Genomic DNA, 24,990 nt, shown 5'->3' on the forward strand with positions numbered 1-24,990 from the left:
ATCTTAGGCCATTATTGCCCAACAGTTGTCACCCCCCTCCCAACTCATATATTTTTACTCAAAACCCCCCTTTTTTTTTCACCTACCTTAATTAATCCCTTTTTTTAATCCCAAATTCAAATCCTTATACTTCTAAAATTATTATTATTTTATAGTGGAATTCTTAAAATGTTATTTTTAATCTCTTTTAACTTTTTTTTTTGTAAAGAATAAATCCTTTTTTTTTTGAGAAAATAAATTCTTTTGGTTCTTAAAAAGTCACAAAATTTGGTCGGATGAGTATTGAGCGGCAAAAAGGAAACATTGAGGGCCTTTTATAGCCATTTGATAATCATTTTAGTTTTTGGTTCTTGATTTTTGATTTTTCTTAGTTTTTGGTTTTTGGTTTTCTGTTTTTAAAAAACAAAATCCATATATGTTTGATAATCATTTTTTGCCTTTTGTTTTTAAAAAGTTAGAAAATTGAAAATACATGTTAGAGAGAGAAAATTTTATCTAGAGTAGAGATGACAATGGCGTGGGTGTGAGTGAGAATGCTCTCCCTCATTCTCGAGCTCATGAAAATTTTTTTAGTCTCCGTCTCGACCTCGTTCTTGGGTACGAGAGATGTTCTTGAGAAAAATTATCAGTTTTATGATTGTTTATAATTATTCTTAGAATTTAAGTACAAAAAAGATAATAAATATATATTAATTATTTAAAAAGTGGAATCATTTTTGGAACCCGACCCCTGCAGAAATTTTTGTCTTCCCCTAATGTAGAGACATGAAAATAGAGATGTAAATAGACTTTTTGAAGATAAATTTTAGAGAGAAATTAAAATATTTAGAAAAAAAAAATAGTGAAAGAAAAGTTAAAGACAGAAAGAGAAAAATTTTGAAGAAAAAAAATAAAATTGAGAGTTAAAGATATGTTAGAGAAAAAAAAAGAAATTATAAAGAAAGAGAAAAATTAGAGTAAAAACAAATTTAGAGATAAAAACAAGATTTAAAATATAATTTTTATAGAAAATAAATAAATACAAAGATAAATAAAAGTTACTGTCAAAGAAAATTGAACGATAAAATAAAATATAATTTTTAGAAGAAAAAATATATTACGAAGAAAAATAAAAGTTATAAAATATGAAATTTTAGAGTGAAAAAAGTCATGAAAAATATTAAATTTTCAAAGAGAAATGAAATTTGTCTGTTAGAAAAAGGAAACAAAAATATAGAAAAATTTGGAGAAAGACACATAACAATAAATATTCATAATTTGGAGAGAGAAAAATAACAATAAATATTGAAATATGAAAATTTTAGAGAGAAAACTAAAGTTTGTAGAGAAAAATTTAAAAATAAAAAAAATTGGAGTGAAAAATAAATTTTTTTAGAGATGAATATGGAAAAGAAAAAAAGTTTTTGAAAACTACATTTTTATTTTGTTTTTGAAATTTACCTAGAATTTCAAAATGAACGAAAAACAGAAAATTGAATTAGTTATCAAGCCACCTTATTTTTGAAAAACTAAAAATCAAAAATCAAAAACAAAAAACAAAATGGTTATCAAACGAGTGCTAAACAAAATGGTTTTTTTTTTTTATATTTTAAACTCAAATACTGAAATTGACAAAAATAATAACAAATGGTTATCAAACGTGTGTTCACAAAATGTCGCTTAAATTTTGACTAAAGTTGTAGTTGTGCGTTTGAGTGTCGCGAAATCTCTAAATATACTTTCAACGATCCACTCTAAAAACGTTAAATTTAGGGCTCTCTGATTTTATCATTTCGTCACGTCGCTTATCAACACTTTCTAGTAACTATTTTTTTTTGTAGTGAAAACATATGCAAATATGACATTTTCTTCAAAAACTCTATAAACATATCTCAACCCCACAAAATTGTGATATTTACCACAAATTTTTGCCACTAGTTAAAACTCTCCTTTTAAAATTTAATGATTAAAGTACGATTTCTATTTTCCCCTCATAAACTCTACTTTATTAACTCATTTAAACTTATGAAACAAAATCGTTTGATTCTTTCTTAATTATGATTACCTTTAAATAACATATTAAAATATTTTTAAAAAAACCACTCATGTCCTAGCTTGCGAATATTCAAAAATTATTCAATTTGATACTTCCAACTTAAAAAGAATGATATTTTAATTCTTTACGACGGAGGAATAGTTCCAAATTGGTTATCAAATTATTGTATTATTGTTGATGACACCATCCAAAATCTAACTTAACATGTGACATAATGATGTGACATTATTTGTCTAGCTTTTTTTAATTGGTGATTTAAATTGCCTATATTCATTTGATTTTTATTATTAAATGAACTAGTGAGGAGAATGGTCACACGAGCAAAGAAATAATACAATTCATAGATTTCTTTTTTATCATCTAAAATTGACATAAAGTTATCTTCAATTGACACGTTAAATTAATGTGATCTCATGAGCTAATTTAAACTATTTTTCTAATTCCACGCGTTAAAACTTAAAATATCGCTTTTAGAAATTCAGAAATAAAAATGAATAATTTCTCTTATTCGGAGAATAACACAAATTTTTACGTGCTATCTTATTTTTACTTAAATCCTACCTTCAGTTATAGCAAAATATTAATCATGTAGATCGAAAATGTTTGAAGACACATGTAATTATCACGGTATATTCAATAAAAAATTTACTATTTACACGTTTATATTCATTTAATTTTGATTAGTTTGTAAACTAGGTTGTTTTAGGTTGCAAGTTGAAATTTAAAAAATAAAACAAAGAAGAAATTTAATTTGAGCAATGTGTTCATAAAAAATTAAAAAATAATTAAAAATAATTAGTGAGTTGATTGAGTTTGGTTCACTTGATTACTATTCGGTTTTTAGAAAAAAAATCAAAATATTAGGCATAACATTTAAAACCATTTTTGTGTAAAATTCATGATCTAAAATTTAAAAAATAGTAATAACTAAAATATAATTTTAACATCAATATTCAAACAAAAAGAATGGCACATAAGTAAATTAATCACCATAGAGTTGGAATTAGTTAAAAATATTTAAGGTTTTATTTGAAAATAGAATAAGCTGATTAAAAAAATTGGGTTCTGTTTGGACTGTTTTCCTTCTCAGAAAAGTTGTTTTTTTTTTCTAAACATATTTTCAATAAAAAACAAAAAAGGTTTACGTGTTGTGGAATATATCCCAAAAGACAATTTTTATATTATGAAAAAATTAAAGTTATTATTGATTTAAAAAAATATATTATTAACAATAAAGTTTAAAAATACTATTTTTGGTCAATATATTTTCGGGTTTTGTTAATTTTAGTTAATGTACTCTTAAAACGTTCGATTTTGGTTCTTCGTACTTTTTGATAGGTGAAAATTTTGGTTCCAAATGTTAGTATGATACTTTAATGGTTAAATTTATTGAAATGTAATTATAAATGTGTATTTAGGAGTTTTTTTGTGTTAAAATTTCACTGACAACGATCACTTTTTAAAAATACAATCATTCAGACGGATGAAAGAGAAAAAATATAACACGTATTAATTATAATTCATCAAATATCAATTAAAAATGGTTTGAGAGGCACACGAGTTTTATAATAATAATAATAATAATAATGGAGGTATTTCTGCGTTTGCCCTCACACCACGCCTCTCATTATAACATTGTTATAAAATTTCTTCAAACTTTTTATTTTGTTTTTAATTTTTTAATTTTTTGGGTTCCTACTTTAATTAAGCTTTACACATAATATGCACTTTAAACTAACCTAACTTTTATCATTTTTCTTTATTAGATTTTTAATTATGTAAAAAACATAAAGTTTAGTGTTGTTTTTAATCGTAAATTTTGTTACTTTTGGTGTTTAGTTCATTAACGTTCAAAAGTCTTCAATTATTTCCGGTAGGTGTCATTTAGCGAAATATTGACACGACATGTCGATTTAATTAACATTTTAGTTCAATAATTATGAGGGTGAGAGACTAAATATTCGACCTCAAGAAAATTAATTAATATACTTTATCCACTTAACTATAGTTAGACTCTTTTTCTTTTCAATTCATCAAATGGGAAGCGTTTGAATTCCCGACATTTGTTACTAATATATTAAAGTAGTTGAGTCATGTCTAAATTGACAATAACTTTTAGTCGAGTTGTCTATCAGTTTCATTTTGATTAAATTATAGATTTAGTACTTTCAAGTTCGTATCTAATAATCCCTAAACTCTTCTTAAAATGTCCAATTAATTATCCATCAACTTTTAATTTCATGTGTAATAGGTTTTAGACTTTCAATTTTCTATCCAATAGATCCTTGAATTATAAAACAAATGTCTAATTGGTGAAAATTTTCAATTTGTGTCTAATTAATTCATGAACTTTAAAAGTGTCTAACAAACTCTTAAACTTTCAATTTTATGTCTAATACGTCACTGACTTTAAATTGTCTAATAAACCACTAAACTTTAAACGTTGTATTGATAGATCCCTTGCCTATTTCACATTTTTTAAATTTTATTAGATAATTTTGTGTTTAATAAGTACTTGAATTTTAAAATTACTTATTAAACACAAACCAAAAAATTATGAGAAATTTAACTATTAATTTTATATTTACTATAGGACCAATCAAACGTATCCCTAAGGGAAAAAAAGATCTAAAAAGTATCTTTTTTGAAAACATTTTAAAAATCGCAGCTTTTAAAATTACTAACAAACCAATTTGAACCTAACTCAATTGAATTGATGAAGATATTCAACTGATTAAGATATATATCTTCAAAGTCGTTGAAAATTAACTTATTATTTTGTTTTATTCCAAAATTTAGAATAAAATAATGCTTGATAAATAGACGTAGTTTTTACTTATTTTTTTTTTACATAATTTTTACTCTTTAGAAACAAAAATGAAAACATTGCAGGCCAAAAATTTCCGCTTTTCAAGGGTAAAGTGGAAGTGCAAAGTATGAATGATTCATGGGGGTTGAATTTTTAACTTTAGAGAAAATAAAATAACATTGAAAAAGAACTTTTTTTTTCATGTGGGTGGCTTTCAATCCGCCATGATTACCACTCCCAAAAGCACTGGCAAATCCCTTCACAGTTCCTGCAATTTCTCCAAACCATGTAACCAACAAACGAAGGGGGAAAAAAAAGGTGAAATGGTCACTTCCCCATCTTTCCTTTCACCGAAAAGTTCAATTCTAGCACTCCTCTGTTCTGTTCTGTTCCCCTTTTTTCTCCTTTCTTGACCTTTCGATTAAATTCATTATAATCACTCATTAAATAAACTAATGCTTTCCAAAATCCAAAGTCATCACCCCCCCTTCAATCCTGCATGAGTTCATGTGACTTTCCTCTCACTCCAGCCCCGCATCCCCACTCAAAATTCTCGTTCATCACAGAAGAAGAGTCTGTTATCGAACAATCTGTGGGCAGAATTTTGATTTTGTTCAAGAAATTTGAAATGGGTTCCGATTTCTGAGAGTGGGTTTTGGTGCTGTGGGGAGTTTCTTTTTTTTTTTTTTTGAGGAGGCAGCGAGAATGGGAGTCGTCACTGTGGCGGAGTTGAAGCCGAGCATTTCTGGGAAGAGATCGTTTCGTCCGAGTTCGAGCATAAGGCACGCGACTGAATGGTAATCTCTGCTCTAACTCTTGATTCCCATTCTTCTGAGAGTGGGTTTTTCCCCCCTCTCTCTTTCTTTCCTGTTATGTGTTTGATGAATTGCTCAAGAGACTGTTTGACCATTTCGGAATCTAGCATGTTGAGTGTTCTGTGGAATGGACAGAGCGGTGATTTTTAGGAGCTTTGGGATTTGAAAATTCATTTCTACATGACCATTTTATTTTTTATTCTTATAAACACTACTTCTATGTTTATCCATGTGTTCTATTCTATCGTTCTATTATTATTGTTATTATTTTTTTGTTTTCAATATCCAAGCCAAAATTTGAAACTACCAAATGTAGTTTCTAAAAACTTGTTCATGTTTTTTAAATTTGATTGAGATTTAAGAATGACGAAAGACATACCAAAAAATGGGTAGGAACGAGCATAATTTTTAAAAATAAAAAAATTAGAAATGAAATTGTTATCCAACGTATTTGACAAAGCTTTTTCATGGAAACAAGAGACTACAATTGAATAGTCATCTCCCATCACAAAGAGACAAACAGAGTGAAATTGATGGCATGCAGTTTCTAGGGAAAAAACTGTAAAATAATCTGAGTTCTTCGAGTTGTGTTAATCTTTTGTTTTTAAACTGTGTTTTGAGCATTTTGCTAGCGCTTGGGTGTATTCGTATATGCTTGATATTGTAGCTAGGTTTAAGTGTTTCCGCGGTAGGGTTTGGATGATTCATGGGTAATTTTGTCATTTAGGTCCGGTTTGATAAAAAATTTATTTTTTACTTTTAAAAGTATGTTTGCTGCTTGCGTCCTTACAAGTTTTATGGTATCTTTTTCATATTTCTTACCAACTTGGTCAAATTTCATAAATGAAACAAGTTCCTTTTTAGTCTTCAACATTTAGCTTAGACTTTGAGAATGTTATTAAAAAGTAGATAACAAAGCAAAAAACACGGTGAAAATGGTGTTTCTAAGCTTAATTTTCAAAAACTAAAAAAATAAAAATAAAAATAAAAGAAAAAAAAATATTAGTTTTTCTTATTTTTATTTTTTATTTTTATTTTTTTATAATATCTGTGAATGTCTGGGCACGTTAATGTGCACCTTGACTAATCTCACACTAATTTCATTGGACAACCGCTTGTCCCTACGATATTTTGTTGCCAAGTTAACTTGTAGAATTTAATTCTAGGTAAATGGCCTCATGGTTTGAACTCATTCCCTCGAGGCCTTTACTATTAACATGGGCTACTGACTGCCAACCCAAGATGGTCTGTCATCATCAATTCAAATGTAGATTTCGGTTTAATAAGACTGAAAGTTAAGCACAAGATTGTCTCACTCAGCTAATTACAGGGTAAACATGGTTTACATTTTTCTTTTAATCCCTCTCTCAAGGTCAAGCTTTCTTGGCATGGTATAAGGCATCTCATTCTCTAGAAACTGTAATTTTTTCATCAAGCTAAGCTCTGGTTCACAGAGCTTCAAAATTGTGGAAGAAAAACAAGTAAACAGTAGCGTTTGAAAATAACAGTAACCCACCTTTGAGGTTGACTTTGAACATCTTTCTTGAGCCCAGGGGACAAGTTCACGAGGCCTGGTGCTGACTGCTGTCTTTATTTGCTGCTTTATTTTCAATTTGGTGAACTGCAATTTATCTTCTTTTTATTTTTATTTTTCTAATCAATTATTTTTTAGCTTTGCTATCTCTTGTTACTCACCCAAGGACAGACAAATTGTACAACAGTGGACAGAGGATGACATATTTTCTGGCTTTATATTGTATAAGTTGATATGATATGCATCGATCTCATATACCATAAGGTTCCTACGTCTGGTTGTGAATCCTGTTGATCTGTTCTGTTTATCACATTGGTTCGTTTTGTTACCCCGCTTCGATGAACCGATTTGTTTCTTCTACCTTCAAGTTGAGATTTTTAACTTTGTACTGTCTATCAGTCTGCTCCATTCCTTAATAATAGATCCATCATTTTCAGAATGGGCCACTTTTTGTTTGATAATATCGAATCTGGTGTTTCTGTCCATAATTTTGAGGTGCAGATAAAATCCTGTCAGTTCTTTCATGCAAATGGAAAGTTTTTCTTATTTTAGTTTTATCTGGCTGATGATAATCTTGCAAGGTCCTTGCCAACTCTTGCAAGTAACAAGCATGTATGCTCGGTTTGCTTATTCGTTCCGATGAGTTTTCTTGTTTTCCATTCTCTCTCCATTATTGTTCTAATCGGTTGTCAAATTACAGGCCAATCTCTGATGTCTCCAGTGATCTTGCCATCGAAGTAGGAGGCTCAAGCTTTGCACTTCACAAGGTAAAGGAGAACTGGGGTTAATAAATCTAAGTCGGTGGTTTGGAATACCTTTATCTATGACATATATTTATCTGATTTCTTAAGTGAAATCCAACGTATACATAGGATATTAGGATTCACAATGCTTCTGGTTTTGGTTTGTTTCTTAAATAAGATATTTTTAGAAATATTTTCCAACTTTGTTTAAAGAACAAGAATGAATATTTAGAAGTTTTCAAGGAAATGAGTGATCAAACTTGAAGTTCCACTCTTATGATTGAAAATGTTTTGCAGTTTCCTTTAGTTTCTCGTAGCGGGAAAATTCGAAAATTGTTGTTGGAAGCAAAGGATTCGAAAACCTCCAAAGTTAACCTCTCTTATATTCCTGGTGGACCCGAGGCGTTCGAGCTAACTGCAAAATTCTGTTACGGTATTAATGTTGAGATTACATTATCAAATATCGCCATGCTGCATTGTGCTTCTCATTACTTGGAGATGACTGAAGAGTTCGCGGACCGAAACTTGGTAACCAGAACTGAAGCGTACCTAAAGGAGATGGTGTTTCCGAACATATCGAACTCTATATCTGTTCTTCACCGCTGTGAAAGTTTATTACCTTTGTCAGAAGAGATCAATCTGGTAAGCAGGCTTATCAATGCAATTGCTAGCAATGCGTGTAAAGAGCAGCTGACTTCTGGCTTATTGAAGTTAGACCATAACTTTCCCTCCAAAACTGCTCATAACATCGAGCCAGAAACGCCATCAGATTGGTGGGGGAAGTTGCTAACTGTGCTCAGTCTTGATTTCTTTCAAAGGGTTCTATCGGCAGTGAAGTCGAAGGGCTTAAAACAGGATATGATCAGCAAGATTTTGATAAACTATGCTCATAATTCTCTTCAAGGCCTTGTTGTCAGGGACCACCATTTAGTTAAGGGAAGTTCCTTAGACTTGGAATTGCAAAAGAAACAGAGGGTGATCGTGGAGGCGATCGTTGGCTTGTTACCGACTCAGTCCCGAAAGAGTCCAGTTCCAATGGCATTTCTTTCAAGTTTGTTGAAAACAGCGATTACTGCTTCGGCTTCGACTTCTTGCAGATCGGACTTGGAAAGACGGATGGGCTTGCAATTGGACCAAGCTATTCTCGAGGACGTTTTAATTCCTTCAATCACACATGGAATCAACCATAGCACTATGTATGATACGGAATCAGTTGTGAGGATCTTCTCCATATTTCTGAACTTGGATGAGGACGACGATGAAGATAGTCACTTGAAAGATGAAAGCGAAATGATGTGCGATTTCGACAGTCCTGGTTCACCGAAACAAAGTTCGATTCTCAAGGTTTCTAAGCTATTGGACAACTATCTAGCGGAAGTTGCACTCGACTCAAATTTGATGCCTTCAAAGTTCATAGCATTAGCAGAACTACTTCCTGATCATGCTCGGGCGGTAAGCGATGGCTTGTACAGAGCTGTCGACATCTTTCTAAAAGTAAGTATCTCTCTCACTCATCTCCTCTGTGCCAAAACATTTTGTAATTTCACAGCATGATTAATCTTCAAACGCATTGTTACCGTCCTTAACAGGTTCACCCAAACATTAAAGACTCGGAACGTTACCGCCTTTGCAAAACCATAGACTGTCAGAAGCTATCTCAAGAAGCATGTAGCCATGCTGCACAAAATGAAAGGCTACCTGTGCAGATGGCAGTGCAAGTGCTATACTTTGAGCAAATTAGGCTGAGAAATGCAATGAATGGCAACCACAATCAGTTCTTTTTCGGTTCGACCAATGGTAGCCAGTTTCCTTTACGTTCGAGCAGTGGCGCCGGGAGTGGAGCCATCTCTCCCCGGGACAATTACGCATCGGTTAGAAGAGAGAACCGAGAGCTGAAGCTCGAAGTTGCTCGAATGAGAATGAGGCTGACCGACCTGGAAAAGGACCACGTTTCTATGAAGCAGGAGCTTGTAAAGTCCCATCCTGCAAACAAGCTATTCAAATCATTCACCAAGAAGTTAAGTAAGCTCAATGTTCTTTTCAGGATCAACAGCATCAAGCCTATCGGGACGAAGAGCAGTTCCGAAAACCGGTTCCCGTTTCAAAAGAGAAGGCGGCATTCGGTTTCGTGACTCTGAAATCTAATGAATTTGGATGAGTGAAGTGAGAGTGTATAGTGTAACTTAGTGTGATCCTGTCTAATATGAGGTTTATAGTTATTGAGTGTTGATTCTGGCTGTTTCCCTGTTCATCCCAATAACTTTGATACTTTCTCTCTCTCTTCTTTTTTTGGTGGGCGAGTCTCAAATTCTCAAATGCAGGCATTCCAAACTTGTATTCTATAGGTAAAGCCTGAATGTGTCATATTTTCTCCAGTAAAATAGGGTTGAAAGTGAAACCATATTCTTTTAATTACATTACATGGATTCTAATTCTTTCTATCTTCTTTGGATTTATTCGTTAACTAGAATATAACTTAATTAATTAAAATATGTCAAAACGAACATAGCTCAGTGGTAGGAGATTGTAAGTTCAATCCCCACCCCCACATGGTGTACTAAAAAAAATTGGTTAAGATATCATAACCTCGATCAAAAGGTCAAATGATCGAATCCCCACTCATACTATTTAAAAGATTATGATTTATCTGTCAAGTTCAATAGGTTAAGACAAAAAAAATATAATATGTATAATCACACCTCTATATGTTGTACTACAAAAAATATAATATATCTAGAAAGAAGTTGCCAACCAAAAAAAGCATCCTAGAAAGATTATTTTTACTTCCAATCTAAAAAGCATCATAATACAAATTTACATGAGGTTTCCTACAAACTCTATAGATTTTATAATATGATAAAATTTAACTCTCTATTTTGTCTTACCTCAAGCTTCAAAATCATTAGAGGTCGTTTGTAGATGTCTGACATCTTCATATGCGAATTTTAAATGTCTGAAATTTTATACGAAGTTTCAAAAATATCATATTCATATTATTTTTATATTAATTTAATATAATTTACATTTATATAATAGATTTGTTTTCATTAATTTAATATTTTGTTTTTATATTAATTATGTGTATATATTAATTTTTGTATGTTATTAGGTAAAGTTCATATTAATACAAGATTTTTTTTAAAAGTAATTAATATTAAATATAAATTTCATTTTCAACTTTAATATCTTTTAAAAAAATACAATTATATAATTAATGTTATTTGAGGTGAAACTTATTTATTATATTATCAAATTATATTTTTTTCTATTCGTGGTCAACCGCATGGTTTGAACTCATTTCCCTTTAAGTTCTTTACTATTTACGTCGGTTCTCATTGACCATTTGAACCATCCCATGATGGATGGTTTAGAATGAAATTGATATTGATATTATGATTAATATGGTAACGCGGTGCGAGAGAGACAAATATTTGCTACAATGACAATAAAACTCAATATCTTATTTTATTATTATTAAATATTTTTAATCTATGGAAGGTGCCAAGTATTTGTCAAGGATTCGAATTGTTCCCAAGGCAGGACAAAAGGTACAAAGCAATTGACAACCCATGTGATGCTTATGTTTCATTTGAAAGTGATTGTGTTTGAATACATGTTTCTTTCCATACTCCCTCCATTTAGGGCAAAATTATATATATATATATATATATATATATATATATATATATATATTTTTTTTTTTTCAATTGGGATCCACATATTTATAACTAAATAAGGTTATACGATCCTACTTTTTCTCTCTCGTTTAATGATACAATACCTCTCTTATTAATTATCGTGTGATTTCATATTTTCCTTTATCTTTTTATCTTTTTTATTTTTCATTCTTCTTATTTTAAATTGGTGAGAGATAAAGGGTCAATTACAACTGAGCTGAGCTCACGTTTGACATTTGTTTTATTAAAAACAATTATTTTGATTTTAATATATAAGTAAAATGAAGTGATAGGTTTTGGGAGTTCGTATTAAATATCAGAGAAGGAGATTATTGGCTGACAATCATGTTTTCGAAAAAGGAAAACTAATAACAAATAGTTCATACTTTACAAAAGCTAAAACTAAAAATATGATGAGGGGAGTCTCAATAAATGTTATTTAAGAAGAAAAATAGGAATCAAAGTATAGTAATTTTAAAAATATGTTTTACCAAATAGGATGATATTGTAATTAATTCCATTATGTGATTTATTATCTTAAAATAGAAAACTTATTTATATACATAAAAGTAAGACGTGGGTCTCTAATTGATTCCATGGCCCAATGGATAATGCGCTGGTCTACGGTACCAGAGATTCTGGGTTCGATCCCCAGTGGAGCCGTTTTCCATTTCGTTTGTATTATTAGATTTCATATTATAAATAACTGTTATTCCAATCTTCAAACAAATGACTCCGTGGCCCAATGGATAAGGCGCTGGTCTACGGAACTAGAGATTTGATGTTTTATTTTTCCCCTAATTTAGTTATTTTACACTAAATTTATCGTTTTTTTTTAATTGTAAAATACATCTTTAGTGATACCAAATTGAAGTGTATTTTGCCTCTTTTTTAAAATTTTTTTAATTCTTTAAAAGTTTTAGTTTTCATCCATTACGTATTAATTTCTTGGAAAAACTTCAATTTATGCCTGTGAACTAGCTTTCCATTTTAGCTACTTAAATCCCATATACGTGGTATTCTAAATTAGGTACATTTTCATTTATTTGTGAAGATTTGTCACTCTCCACGGATGTCTTTATAAAAATTAGATTATTTTTTTGTAACCATTCATTCTTTTAATTGAATATTTTATGGTTAAGTCTGAATAAATGTTTAATTTAGTTCCAATATATTAATTAATACGCTGTATAAGTTATACCGTAAATTAGTTAGGTTTTATTACTAGTTGATGTGTTACTATAGATACACGACTAGTTTTTGTACGTATGGATTATTTTAGTTTGCTAAGTGTGAATTTTATTTTTTATATATTCATTATTGTTGCTAAATTTTAGTATTTCCGTTATTGGGTTCGAACATTTCTTTAATAAGCTTTTGGGTGTTTCCAAACCGAGTATAGTTCAACGGTAATTGATATATATCTTCAATCAAGAAGTTGTAAGTTCAATTCTCCACTCGCACATGTTGTACTAAAAAAATGTTAAATTCTTAATAAGGTTTTTCAGATGTTTAGTGAATTTAAATTTTTACGATATGTTGATTGGTTTCATGTATAACTTTCAATTTTAATTTTGAAGAAGTGTTAATTGCAATAATTATTTAAATTGTGATGTAAATGGATGACATTTAAAATTTATAAACTTTATCATTTTCTTAAAATAAAAACATATGAATTTAAAATAGTAATTTTGATGAAGTTATCAATATATTATGTAAAATACTTATTGTTTGTTCGAATCTAATTTAATAGATTCGATATTTATTATACTATATTAAGATCGATACTTCGACCCCTCGCCTCGAAGTAGAAAAGAAAGGCATTTTTTCTTAGTCAATTTTCTACACGATGAACTAAATAAACTATGATGTGTAAATCATATAAACAAGTAAAATTTTGTTTGTATGGGTGGGTGGTATATCTTGTCAAACTAAAAATATAATCATTTTCAATTCAATTAAAAGTATATTTTGACTACTCTAGATAATCATTTTGTCAATTAATTTTAATAGTGGATAAAAGAAAATTTAATTTGAAAAAATCAATACATTAGAGGATGATACTAAAACTTTAAAAAATAAAAAAAAAACTCCTCTTCTAATTTTAAAATAAGAAAAGAGGACCAATATTAAAATCTCTAAAAAAAACTCACTAATTTCAATTAAATCTAGCTTTGTACAAAAATTATATAATTCTACATTGATTATTTGAACAAAAACTCATCAGAAGACTCATGTCAGAAAGTGTAACTCGATAAAATAAAGTTTGGATAAAAAGTAATATACCTGATAAACAATTAAATATTAGGGAAAAATTAATTTCTTTTCCCATTAAAAAATAAATGACCAATTGATGGAGGCTAATTTATAAATTACAAGACAATAATAAAAATCACGACATAGTGTTGTATGACTCCATGGCCCAATGGATAAGGCGCTGGTCTACGGAACCAGAGATTCTGGGTTCGATCCCCAGTGGAGTCGATTTATTTTTCCCATTCCTATTCTTTATTCCTTAACTTTAACGTGAAACTTTTGAAAAGATTTATCTCAAACAAATATAAAAGTTGAAGATTTATTATTATTTTTTTGTGCGTTATATAATTTTGCCTTTTTTAAATGGCAGAAAAAGCAAACGACGTCGTTCATGGCGCTACATAATACTGTCCGTTAACGTGGCCATTGCCACCCATTACCAGGGGGACCTTGCTCTATACTTCCGAAAGAAGCCGCGAATTCCATTACCAGGGGATTCAGATATGCCAATTTCATTGTCTCGACTGGGAAATTCCATCCCCTTCTCCGGTACTTTCAGGTAATACCTCAAATCTAGTTTCTGTAGATCATATTGGCGTCGTTATTTGCTGAAAAGTTTCTGTAAATTCAACATTTTAGGATCGATAAATGATTAGTTCAACTTTCGTCATGATTTCACTGTGTTTTGTTACATCAGCCTTTACTGGTTCCAGTGGATAATGTTTCAGAAGCTTTGGTTTGTTTAATCAATACAAAATCGTGGGGAATGCAGGAATTGCTGCCTTTTCGACATTTTTTGTGTATATGTCTGTAATTTTTTGATGTTAGTAGCTTTTGAGAGTGTCGGTGGCTCTGCTCTTCCTTTGAACCGAGAGGTTCTGTAATTCTTGATTGGAAAGTTGTTGATGTTTTACTTATGCTGCCTAAGTAAGATTTTTATATTTAGGGGTTTGGGAAAGTAAAACTCTGATTTAGTTTGTATTTAGTTTTTATGACATATTGGATGTGGTGAGTTTCTTCTCTCAAGTGAGCTGAGGGATTTGAATTCCCAACACTTCCTAGCTACATGCTCTAATTACAGTTCCCATCCAGTGTTTAGTGGATCTATTTTTGGTCATCCTAAAAAAAGAATCTTTCATCTCCCTAGACATTTCGGGTTAAGAAGATGTGATGGGGTGTCTATATTTTGTGAGAATGTTGTGAAGTGAGAGAAAATAGTGGAGCAAGAGATGCGCAAGGCACCTAAAATTTATTTCTAAAAGCAGTTTGAAAAACAAAAGCATAAAATTGTTTTTTCAGGGCAACTCCTAATGTTTTTCCTTTCCCATACAGGCAACTGGAGCAAGAGATGGACACTGTCATAAGGGTTTTGCAGCCTGGACCTTTGGGAATTATTGAACACAAGTTTTCTGCTGAGGAGATGCGCCAGGCACAATCCACTGTTCGTGAAGCAGTAAATAATTGGCGAAGGAATACAAGTATTGAAAAACAAAGTAGCATTTCAAGTAGTCATATCTAGGGAATAAGATTGTTTCCATAACGATTTTGAAAGATATATTGTGTAATTTCTTTATGAGATTCTCAATAAAGATTAGATTAAATGGTGATATTCACTAAAATTAAAGTTGAACTCGTAGGTATGAAATTGATAAAAATAGTAAGCTTCCAGGGCATTTTTCTTGAACTCAAAGAAAGTTGCGTTGGCCTAGACAATGTGGTAATGGAGTATAGTAACAGCTATAGAAGAAGGGCATGTGGATCTTTTCTTTTGTAAATTCTGTTTTTGGATCAGTAACTTAAAAGTATATTTATAAGATGAAGCAGGAAAGCAAGAAGAACAACCTCGGGGCGAGGGTAGTTAGTTTGCTTAGTACTTGGTAGGAAAGATCTAGGGACTTCAAGCTTCATTATGAAGAGCACCAAACCTCTTGAATGTATGGTAGTTTTGTAGCTCTTCCTTGTAAATTCAATACTATTATCAAATTCACTTCCCTAGCTCTATTAGAAGAAATCTATATTGGGTTAGCATGAAGAACATCATGAGGGCTCTCCACTCTCCCACCCCACTGTTCATCCATAGCTCCCTTTCATCTGTGGCTTTATTTTTTTTAGTTTTTATGTCTTATGAAAATACTTCCCATGAGTCGTTTCAAATGGAGTTCAGTGTTATCCAAAGCAATCTTGAGTGGTTGAAAAGAAAAATATTCTCGTCAGAGTTTGGTAGTGCTTTTAGGTAAGTAGACAATTTCTTATTAAAGTTGGAAAATCATACTTCTTTTCCTTCTCTATTCAGTTTGTTCCCCTTTAGTGGTTGGGCGAAAATGTTAAAATCCTCGTAAGAGCTCCTTGTAGTAATAATTTCTTTAGAGAATTTAGAAGTATGCATTGGACAAGAGGAGTTGTATATCTGAAGCTTTTAAGTTGGACAAAAATGGTAGAAAGGGTTCTTTTATAATGCTTGAAGCCTGAAGGATAGGAGCCGGAAGGCTAGAATAAATTTTTAGATATTATAGACTATCCAGGGAAGTAATTTGTTAGAGTGGCTCTCCCTTCGACAACTTCTACTATCTCCTTTGACGTTTGCAGAGGTTTTTCTTTATATACACATTGTTGCCAAAAGCCCTCAAGTCTTATAAGGAGACGCCTTGTACGAAGGAAGTTGGAAGGATTCATAGGGAGTTAATGGTAGATAGAATGATTTTCCACCTTGACTAGTATGTGTAGGGAGGATTTTGTGAGAGAATTAGAGGATTTGGGAAAACCCAACTGATCTCTGCTGACTACCATCTTTCATCCCTACCAACCGACTAATAGTCAGTTTTGAATCATTTAAAACCAACCACCAGCTGCTTGTGAATGGGCACTGATCGTAACATCGGTTTTCCATTCCTATTTCTCCCCTACCATTGTTCATGAGACAGGTAACACCAACTTGGGCCCTTCGCTATTTTGTTTAGAAAACATGTTAATCCAACATTCTTTGTTCTTTACTTCGGTGGGATCATGGTGGAAGTCATTTATGTTGAAGGATGGCCTGACCATTTGTTAATGTTTGAAGCTGAAAGTGAAAGGGGTGGAACAAAGAGGTCTGTCTTCAGCAAAACTATCACCATTAAAGCTTAGCCTATCTTCGACAAAGAGTTTATGATCTGAATCACCTTGAAAAGTGGCTTGGATGTTGAACCTGTGCAGACCAAGATTTCTCTGAAGTTCAAGATTTTAATGTCATGTCAAAGGAGGAATCCTTTTGGAGACAAAGATGTAAAATGGGGATGACTATTCTGGGCTCTTAAAATTCTTAAGTGGGGGAAGGAAGGGTGGTCGTAGTTTAATTTCTGACTTGGAGATTGAAGCTGATTTCGCAATTTCTTTAAGAGCTTTATACCAAAGATAAATTTTAACCAATTTATTTTGAAGACTTGAACTGTCCCATATTTCAACCTTAGGAAGTCTAGTTCTAGAGCAGAATTTCAATAAACAAGAGATTTTCTGGTTATTTCTTTTTTAGAGTGGTACAGCTTCTAGCCTGAACGGCTTGATGTTTGTTTCTTTAAACTGGATCATCAAATTCTATAAATTGGAAATATTCTGGGACTTTTTTTTTTTCCTTTTTTTGGAAATGTGCTGTGAATGCTAGCATTAGCAAAAAGTTTAGAGCTCTAATTCCAAAGAGTAGCTATGTGAAAGACAGAGAGCTATTATAGCCAAGGTACTTTCATATGTTTTCTAGAACGTTAATGGAATCTAAATCTCATTCTCGTCCAGCAATTCCTTAATATGTTGATTCCATTTTGAAGGGATAGGTAGTGTTTTGGTTCAATGCTATTAGAGCCATAATTTTGAAAAGTTTGCCTCAAAGAAATAACAGAAATTTTCAAGAAAAGTTGTACATGTGAGAGAGATGTTTATACGCAGAATTATGAAAGAGGGATGATTGAACAGAAATGGGGATACAGTTTTAGTTTTGTACATATCAAACAATATCAGTGAAAATATTTTTCTAATTGTCATTCTCATCGAGTAAATGAATCCAGAGGGAATCCAAAAAGGAGAGAGAAGAAGATAATCAAAAGGATGTGGTGGGACATCATTTTCTTAAAATGACTTTTGTTGGAGTAGAAGATGGGAAATGAATGGAATAGTAAAGATGGAGCAAAGAATTGTCCTATTTATTACGAATGGAGGAAAAACAGAACTAAATTCTGATTCATCGTTATTGGGACCCAAAGTCACTAGTGTCAGAAATGTGAAACTGAGCTTATTTCCATCATCATTTTTCTTTCACTTCCTGTCATATGATTTTTTACTATGTCTCAAGTGCAGAAGTTCACATATTGGAGAAAGAAAATATGAGCCATTTTGATTCATTATGTGCCCTTGTAAATGCTATAGGGAAACCCCTCTTTATTTAACATGATCATTACATGTACATGAAGAACAAGAGGGTAAAAAGTGCTCTCAATTCTTAACTTTGCAAGTCAAAATAGAGTCAAGAGTCCCCCACACTAACCAAAAAAAGAAAGTAGAATAGAGAAAAGGATATGTAGTAATGAGCAAATTTCTCTGGGTATTTTGTAGTAATGAGCAAATTTCTCAGGTGTTTTGTGTTGAAATTTTGCAGCTTTTGTTTCAAACCCATATAGCTCTGGCACTCATGAGCAATGGCATAAGCTCATTCCTGACCTGCAGGCTCATCACCTCTCTGGCTCCACCAATTAACTTCTGCCCTATGAACACTGCAGGCACACATGGCTGGCATCCTAGTTGAAGCAGCAGTGACTCAATATGGTTCCCATTGGGTATCTCATCAAGTTCATACACAGTAGGGTTAGCCCCAAAGCTTGATATGAGTGACTTTATAGTGTAGCTCATTGAGCATTGGCTTCTGCTGAAGATCACTACGGGCCTCTCAGCTACCATTCCTTGCACTGCATTCATGTCCATGGCTCTTGGAAATGTAGTCTCTCTGTTAAGAAGGAAGTTTTTGTTTTTGGCTGTTAATGAGTTTGAAGCTCCCATTGTGCTCTATTTATACTGAGGTGAGATTTCATGTCATGGGGTTGTCTGTTCATTTTTCTGCAAGTTGGAATATCAGAATCTTTACCTGGTTTTTCTTTTGGTATTGAGATTGAATACCACAGCAGAGAGGAATATAACTTTCAGGAAGCTGTGTAAGCAGATTTCCAAAATACCCTTCCTGATACTTGATATTTGATGATGACAAGGTGGAGTCTCATGGAAAATGTAGAGACAGTTTAATGCACAAACCCAAGTTATAAGTAAATCTTTGGAAGTATGTATGAGAAGAGATAGGTAGGTGAATTTTTGGAGTCATTTCTTCTGCTTTTATCCATTCAGAATATTGGAATTTACCATTTGTCAAAGGCTCAGGCTTCTTATTTGGCATTTATGGTTCATTTTCATGATATTTGAACCACAACAGTGGTACCAGCCATGCCATCTTTGTACTTTTATTCTGTTTCTCTCTCCCTTTCCTTGAACTTGTCTTGGCATAACTCATTTTGGAGCATCTGCTTAGTTGGAGATAGAGAACTTGGGCTTATCCAATTTTAAAGAAGTTATGGATTTTCCTTTTTACTGATCAAGATTTGGTAGCCATTTATGAACAAAATAATGCAGGGGAAAGGCTAAAAAAGCCAGATCTTGGAAAGTAAAGATTCTTTGTTAAAGGTAATCTTCCAGCAACTGCATGAAGATCTTCCCAGCAGCCGTACATGAAGGAGATGACAAATTTGTGGTCCCACCAAATGATCTTCTTCTTACTTATTGCTGTACCTGTAGGGAAATGCTTCTAAATTTTGTTCCCAAGCAGATAAAAACACATGCAGGGAATATTGTTAAGTGTAGTGATGATTTACCATGGTAAAAGATGAGTTTAAAGCATGCCATTTATTGATTTGTAATATCATTGTCACTATTTCATTGATTCTTGTGGATAAAAAATATGTATTAGAAGCTAGCCCAATGGTTGAGGCTACTGAATCAGTACTACAAAATGTTGCTCGGTTCTTAAAAGGTTAAAAAACATTTTTGGTTCTTGTACTCACATTGAAGTAGCAACTTAGTCTTTGGACATTTGTTAGTAACGATTTAGACCCTAGACTTTCAAGTTGATAACAATTTAGTCCCTCAACTTCAGCATGTAATAATTTAGTCCTTATATTTTAAAAATTGTAACAATTAGTTCCTACCATGAAAAATCTCATCAAAATTAAGTGTCATTTTTTATTATGCAATGATTTAGTTTTTATAATTTATAAACACATTGGGTTCATCAATTTATTGATCTATATATATAAGAAACCTTATTAAATCTTAACAACATCAATTTATCAAGTTCCGTAAAATTGTTACTAATTTGAAAGTACGAGGACTAAATCGTTACTTCACTGAAAGTATAGAGATAAAGAGTCTTTTGACTTGTGGCACAGGTTGGATAAACTCCTCAAGCAAACTAACATGAAATTTAAAGGTTAAAATGCTATTTTGGCATTTGTACTTTCAACTTTTGTTCATTTTAGTCTCTATATTTTAAAATATTTGTTTTGGTCATCGTATTTTCAACTTTTGTTCATTTTAATTTCTGACACTTTCAATGTTCGTTTTAGTTCTTATACTTTTAAAACGTGATTATTTTGGTTCCTTAATTTTATTTTTAATCTTTTTTTCTATCACAATTTTAACACAAACACTATATTCAATATATTTCTTGAAAGGTAACCATAATTTATATTAAAAGGTTTCCATTATGGGTATAGTTCGTGTTACAATTTTGCAAACAGAGACTAAAATGATTACTTTTTAAAAGTATAGAGATCAAAACAAACATGAAATATAGTAGGAAGTACATAGACTAAAATGTAGGGATCAAAATGAACCAAAGTTGAAAATACTTGACCTAAAATCGTATTTTAACGAAATCTAAATAACCATTGGACCAAGGGAGGAACATAATATTGGCTTATAACAGATGATAACATGACTTCATCTTTTAATTGTCTCTTGTTTCATTGAAAGGGCAAATGAAACTGATCTGCAAATCTTGTAGACAAGTTTATCAAGATCAATTATGAGATGAGGAATAACAAAAATTCCCAATTCATGAAGACATGGAATTTTCTCTCTATCTTGGCCAAGTGGTACTCTACTTGGTGTTTCCTTATCCCAACAGCTTGATGTGAACAGTTGAACATATCTTCTTGCCCACAGTTTTCAGATGACAAAATTATAACAAGATATCAAAAATGTTCTTCTACACTGGATTTTCAATTACTTTTATTGATGCGTTAAATATCCGAACAAAAGTTCAAGAATCTATTAAATCTATTAGACAAAAAATGAAAGTTCAAGGACTGACTTGTTATTCAAAATTTTGACTTTAATCAACAATCTTGAGACATTCAATCCAGTAAAACCTTGTGTGGCACAGGATAAAAACAATAAATAACAGCAAATGAAAGTTAAAAGTTGTCATAACTAGAAGAACTCGATTTGGCTAATCGTCGAATAAATTCGAGGAAGGCTAAACAAAATATCATGTTGGAAGGAAACAAAAAGAAGAACAATCTATATGTTAGCAAAGTCTTGTCCTTTAGGTACAAACTCAAGGCTCAAAAGATATTGCAGAATAGATGCAAAAGCAAAGTAGCCCAATTGGGTCTCATACAGGAACCACAGAATTGTAGTGCTCCCCAAGTCCAAAGGCATGCTTATGGTACGACAGCCTCTTCACTAAGCCCTCTGATTTGTATTCCTTCCCCATTTCCACTTCTGGGAAGGATCCTGAAAATATCATGATATGTTTTTTAAGGCAATGGGTCAAAGCTCCGAGCTCCAGCTGCCCTCCCCACGCTGCTGTTGACTCGACTTCCTTGCAGTAATTTTCAAATCATCGGTGTTGCCATCTATGGTGTTGTCTGAGAGAAAAAATGGCATGTAATTAGGTGAATGGTCTCTATTAATATTCATGGAGTTCCATCTCAAAATCAATTGGCAATGAGAGGAGTAGCCAATGTTTATTATAAATCATTGTAAGGTCTCTTCTCTTTTCAATGTGAGATCCTTTACATGCCCCTTCAAGATCGTGACTCTTTTAGCTCATCGATCTTGGCCGAATCCCATTTTTGGATCGGTTGCTCGTTTAAGCGTTTTGGATTCTGATACCATATTAATATTCATGAGGTTCCATCTCAAAACCAATTGGGAATGAGAGGAGTAGCCCATATTTATTATAAATCATCGTAAGGTCCTTTCTTTTTTCAACGTGGGATCCTTAACAGTCTCTCATATAAACTGCCATCATCTTGCGAAGTTCTTGGAATGTGTATGGAGGCGAACCACCGGAAAGGAAGGTGAGCTGGTTTTCGACTGCTCGATAGAGGCAATGCCCATCTGGCTTGATTTCGTGAACAGTCAAACCAAGAGGTCCAAGCTTCTTTTCCAACTGCTCATTCTCAACCATTCTATTACTCACAATGTTGCTCTGCTCCTCTTCGATTCTTCTGTCTCTTTCCGCTTCTTGTTGAGCCCTCTTCTCCCTCCTCTTCGTGCTTTTGCTGGGCTTTGAATGGTCAGATTGAGCTGTCATCGACACTCCAGCTATGGCCTTCACTAGATTGTCAAGGTTATTTTTTTCATTTCCATTACTGTTGCTGTTCTTGTTACTATAGCCTAACGACGCAAGTTCTTCAGTGTGTTTCTTTTTTAGCTTAGCAAAAAGTTGAGATATCTCTTCCTCCACCTGTTTCTTCTTCACTCCTTGTTTAGCTTTGCTACCTCTAGCTGCTGTCTTTTTAAGTTCAATTTCTTTGTCCTGCAACTGTGATATCTCTTTCCTGCATGCAGATAATGTCATTGCAAAATAATAAGAACAACAACAAACATAAACAAATAAAAATTCTATGAGGACTGCAGAAATGCAAAATGCAAAGGTTAACAATACCCTCCATGCAGTTGAAGTCGAAGCGTAAGAAATGGAACGATATGCAGAAGTAAACAATATCACCGACCGGAGAAAAGACCACAATAATGATAAAGCCCTTGTCAAGGATCCCACATTGAAAAGAAAAGAGATCTACAATAGTTTATAATAGATATGAGCTACTCTTCTCTTATTACCAATTGGCTTTGAGATGGAACCGCGTGCAGAGTCAAAACGCTCAAATGAGCAATCGGTCCAAAAATGGAATCCGTCCGAGATCGCATGCTCATATTGAAGTACTTATAATCATGCAAACATACTATAAGCTCTGTTTCTATGGATTGAGCAATCGTAGTGAAATGTTTTGAGTGTATCTACTGCCCCCGATAACTTAAAGATAGTAAAAATCTGGTGAGGATTTTAACTTATAAGACTATGAAAATCAAACTAAAGAAATGGGAATCCAATATGGACCGGATATTGAGATGTTTTTCCTCTATTACTCTTGATGTCTTAGAGATTGTACAGATCTCGTGAATATTTTAAGACTGTGAAAATCAACTTCTCAATGTATTAAATAGCTTATTAGCCTAAGAGTTGGGTGCAAAAATACTCCAATGAATGAATTCTCACCACAATTAATCAGTAGGAATTTCACGTCTTAAGCTACTCCTAAATGTGGAAATTGAGACCTTATGAGAAGGGGGAAAAAACAATTGTTATTTGTTTATGGCTTTTTTTCCATGCAGCGTAAGAATTAAAGATTGATGAACAGCTGCTTCAATGTCATGAATATTTCCCTCAACGGCTTCAATAAAGCAAATTGGATCAGAAATACCAACGAGGAACTGTTTAAATTTTGAAATTATTGTGAACTCTCAAGTCTAACAAATTATACGCATACGTAAAATATTTCTTCTAGTAACTATGTTAGTCTAGTTGGAGTCCCGTTGAATCTGTTATGTCACATAGTTGATTAGAGCTAAAGTTTATCACCACCTCCTTCATTCCATCTTTGATTTTGCCACATTGGAGGCTATTCATTATGGTTCTTTGATTTTGCCACATTGGAGGAGGCTATACGATTGTGGTTCACTCTGGTTAGAAGAAGACAAAAAAGAGTTTTAAATCTATATATAACCTTGCTGGTGGTGGCGGCGGTGCTTCTCCCTCACATAAATAACCATTCTTGATGAGGTGTGATGATCTCTGTTCCACTTCCATTGCGACTCGAAGAAATCTCTCTCATAGACAGCTATGACAAGAAACTAAGAAGATGAAGAACAGATTGGAAGATGCAGTGGGCGACAACAAATATGTACAGTAAACAAATGCAAGTGAGATGACAAGCAGCTTCGAACTTCCTAAACCAGTTCTTCTTTCATCATTTAGGGTTTTAATGAAATGGGGTGGGCTAGGCCCTTTTTCATGGGAAGTTATGTTTTTTTCCTTTTCTCAAGCGTGTCTGGAAGAGTGTCACGAACATAACCCAAAGTGTCCAAAAATAAAAATTAATTAAAAAATTGGACACTCAATTTCAACGTGTTGGATACTTGTCCATTGAGTGTACGTGTCGGACTTGTGTCCATGTGTCCATGCTTCACAGCTCAATATGGGATCAGAGTAATAACCATTTCACTCATCAGATTCTACATTATTGAAGGGTTCCACTTTGTCTTCACCGAGTGGACAACACTGCCATTGATAAGAAACAGAGATAATGAATTCCATAACAAAAGAGCCAAAAAGGCAAGAACAACCTATTGGTGGAGGGTAAAGGGAACCCTTTCCACTAAGAAGCTGTATGCTTTATATTCACAACAAAAAGAATCTAAAGGGACTGATTTGTCCTAAAAAAGTCTACTATTTCTCTCTTTCCAAAGGAGCCAAAGGAGAGCCTTCACCGCATAATTCCAAAGGACCGAAACTTTTCCTTTGATATCTGAACCTCCACAATATTTTGCTATAAAATCGTCTATCTTTCTGGGGGACAAAAGCTAAAGCCCATAAGAGACGACACATAGTTCCATGCCCGTGTAGCAAAGGAGCAATGAAGAAATATATGATCCACCGATTCTGAATCCTTTAACCACAAACCACAAACAAAAGGAGAGAGAGCCTAATGTGGGAGCTTTCTTTGGATTTTCTCAGCCATGTTTGTACCCCGATAGAAAAGAGTC

The 24,990-nt window shown here is 32.6% G+C and overlaps 3 protein-coding genes, 1 non-coding gene and 1 pseudogene across 6 annotated transcripts; 3 read left to right on the plus strand and 2 right to left on the minus strand.

Annotated features, from left to right (window-relative positions):
- Positions 1 to 5,048: 5,048 nt before the first annotated feature.
- On the plus strand, positions 5,049 to 10,377 carry LOC111020527 (Phototropic-responsive NPH3 family protein). Of its 2 annotated transcripts, none has more exons than XM_022297224.2 (4): positions 5,049 to 5,641; positions 7,894 to 7,960; positions 8,234 to 9,430; positions 9,526 to 10,377. In XM_022297224.2, the coding sequence occupies exons 1-4, from the start codon at positions 5,550 to 5,552 to the stop codon at positions 10,066 to 10,068; spliced, it is 1,899 nt and encodes a 632-aa protein (XP_022152916.1). In that variant the 5' UTR covers positions 5,049 to 5,549; the 3' UTR covers positions 10,069 to 10,377. The 2 variants fall into 2 exon arrangements, with proteins under 2 accessions (XP_022152916.1, XP_087974227.1); XM_088118101.1 differs by lacking the exon at positions 5,049 to 5,641 and adding an exon at positions 7,084 to 7,805.
- Positions 10,378 to 14,024: 3,647 nt separating this feature from the next.
- On the plus strand, positions 14,025 to 14,097 carry TRNAR-ACG (transfer RNA arginine (anticodon ACG)). The gene has a single exon. It is a non-coding gene; the product is annotated as a tRNA-Arg (tRNA).
- Positions 14,098 to 14,268: 171 nt separating this feature from the next.
- Positions 14,269 to 19,793, plus strand: LOC111017642 (zinc metalloproteinase aureolysin). 2 transcript variants are annotated; one of them, XM_088117807.1, is made up of 3 exons: positions 14,269 to 14,428; positions 15,202 to 15,347; positions 18,612 to 19,793. In XM_088117807.1, the coding sequence occupies exons 1-3, from the start codon at positions 14,373 to 14,375 to the stop codon at positions 18,635 to 18,637; spliced, it is 228 nt and encodes a 75-aa protein (XP_087973933.1). In that variant the 5' UTR covers positions 14,269 to 14,372; the 3' UTR covers positions 18,638 to 19,793. The 2 variants fall into 2 exon arrangements, with proteins under 2 accessions (XP_087973933.1, XP_022149155.2); XM_022293463.2 differs by lacking the exon at positions 18,612 to 19,793 and having other exon boundaries at positions 15,202 to 15,499.
- Positions 18,499 to 18,888, minus strand: LOC111017633 (monothiol glutaredoxin-S1 pseudogene; annotated as a pseudogene).
- A 2,026-nt stretch (positions 19,794 to 21,819) lies between the features above and the next one.
- On the minus strand, positions 21,820 to 24,251 carry LOC111018459 (OVARIAN TUMOR DOMAIN-containing deubiquitinating enzyme 5-like). The gene is made up of 2 exons (XM_022294554.2): positions 23,952 to 24,251; positions 21,820 to 22,724 (listed from the first exon to the last, which is right to left on the minus strand). Exons 1-2 carry the CDS (start codon positions 24,032 to 24,034, stop codon positions 22,163 to 22,165), a joined length of 645 nt encoding a protein of 214 aa, XP_022150246.1. The 5' UTR covers positions 24,035 to 24,251; the 3' UTR covers positions 21,820 to 22,162.
- Positions 24,252 to 24,990: the final 739 nt, after the last annotated feature.

This window comes from Momordica charantia (genome assembly GCF_013281855.1).
Source record: "Momordica charantia cultivar OHB3-1 chromosome 9 unlocalized genomic scaffold, Mcharantia_2.0 BLBB01000009.1, whole genome shotgun sequence".
Taxonomy (NCBI): Eukaryota; Viridiplantae; Streptophyta; class Magnoliopsida; order Cucurbitales; family Cucurbitaceae; genus Momordica; species Momordica charantia.

Coding starts and splice junctions, on each gene's coding strand:
- LOC111020527 (XM_022297224.2), top strand. CDS start 5,550: ATGGGAGTCGTCACTGTGGCGGAGTTGAAGCCGAGCATTTCTGGGAAG. Junction 5,642..7,893: donor ATAAGGCACGCGACTGAATG/GTAATCTCTGCT, acceptor GTCAAATTACAG/GCCAATCTCTGATGTCTCCA. Junction 7,961..8,233: donor CAAGCTTTGCACTTCACAAG/GTAAAGGAGAAC, acceptor AATGTTTTGCAG/TTTCCTTTAGTTTCTCGTAG.
- LOC111017642 (XM_022293463.2), top strand. CDS start 14,373: ATGCCAATTTCATTGTCTCGACTGGGAAATTCCATCCCCTTCTCCGGT. Junction 14,429..15,201: donor CCCTTCTCCGGTACTTTCAG/GTAATACCTCAA, acceptor TTTCCCATACAG/GCAACTGGAGCAAGAGATGG.
- LOC111018459 (XM_022294554.2), bottom strand. CDS start 24,034: ATGGAAGTGGAACAGAGATCATCACACCTCATCAAGAATGGTTATTTA. Junction 22,725..23,951: donor CCGCCGCCACCACCAGCAAG/GTTATATATAGA, acceptor ATCTGCATGCAG/GAAAGAGATATCACAGTTGC.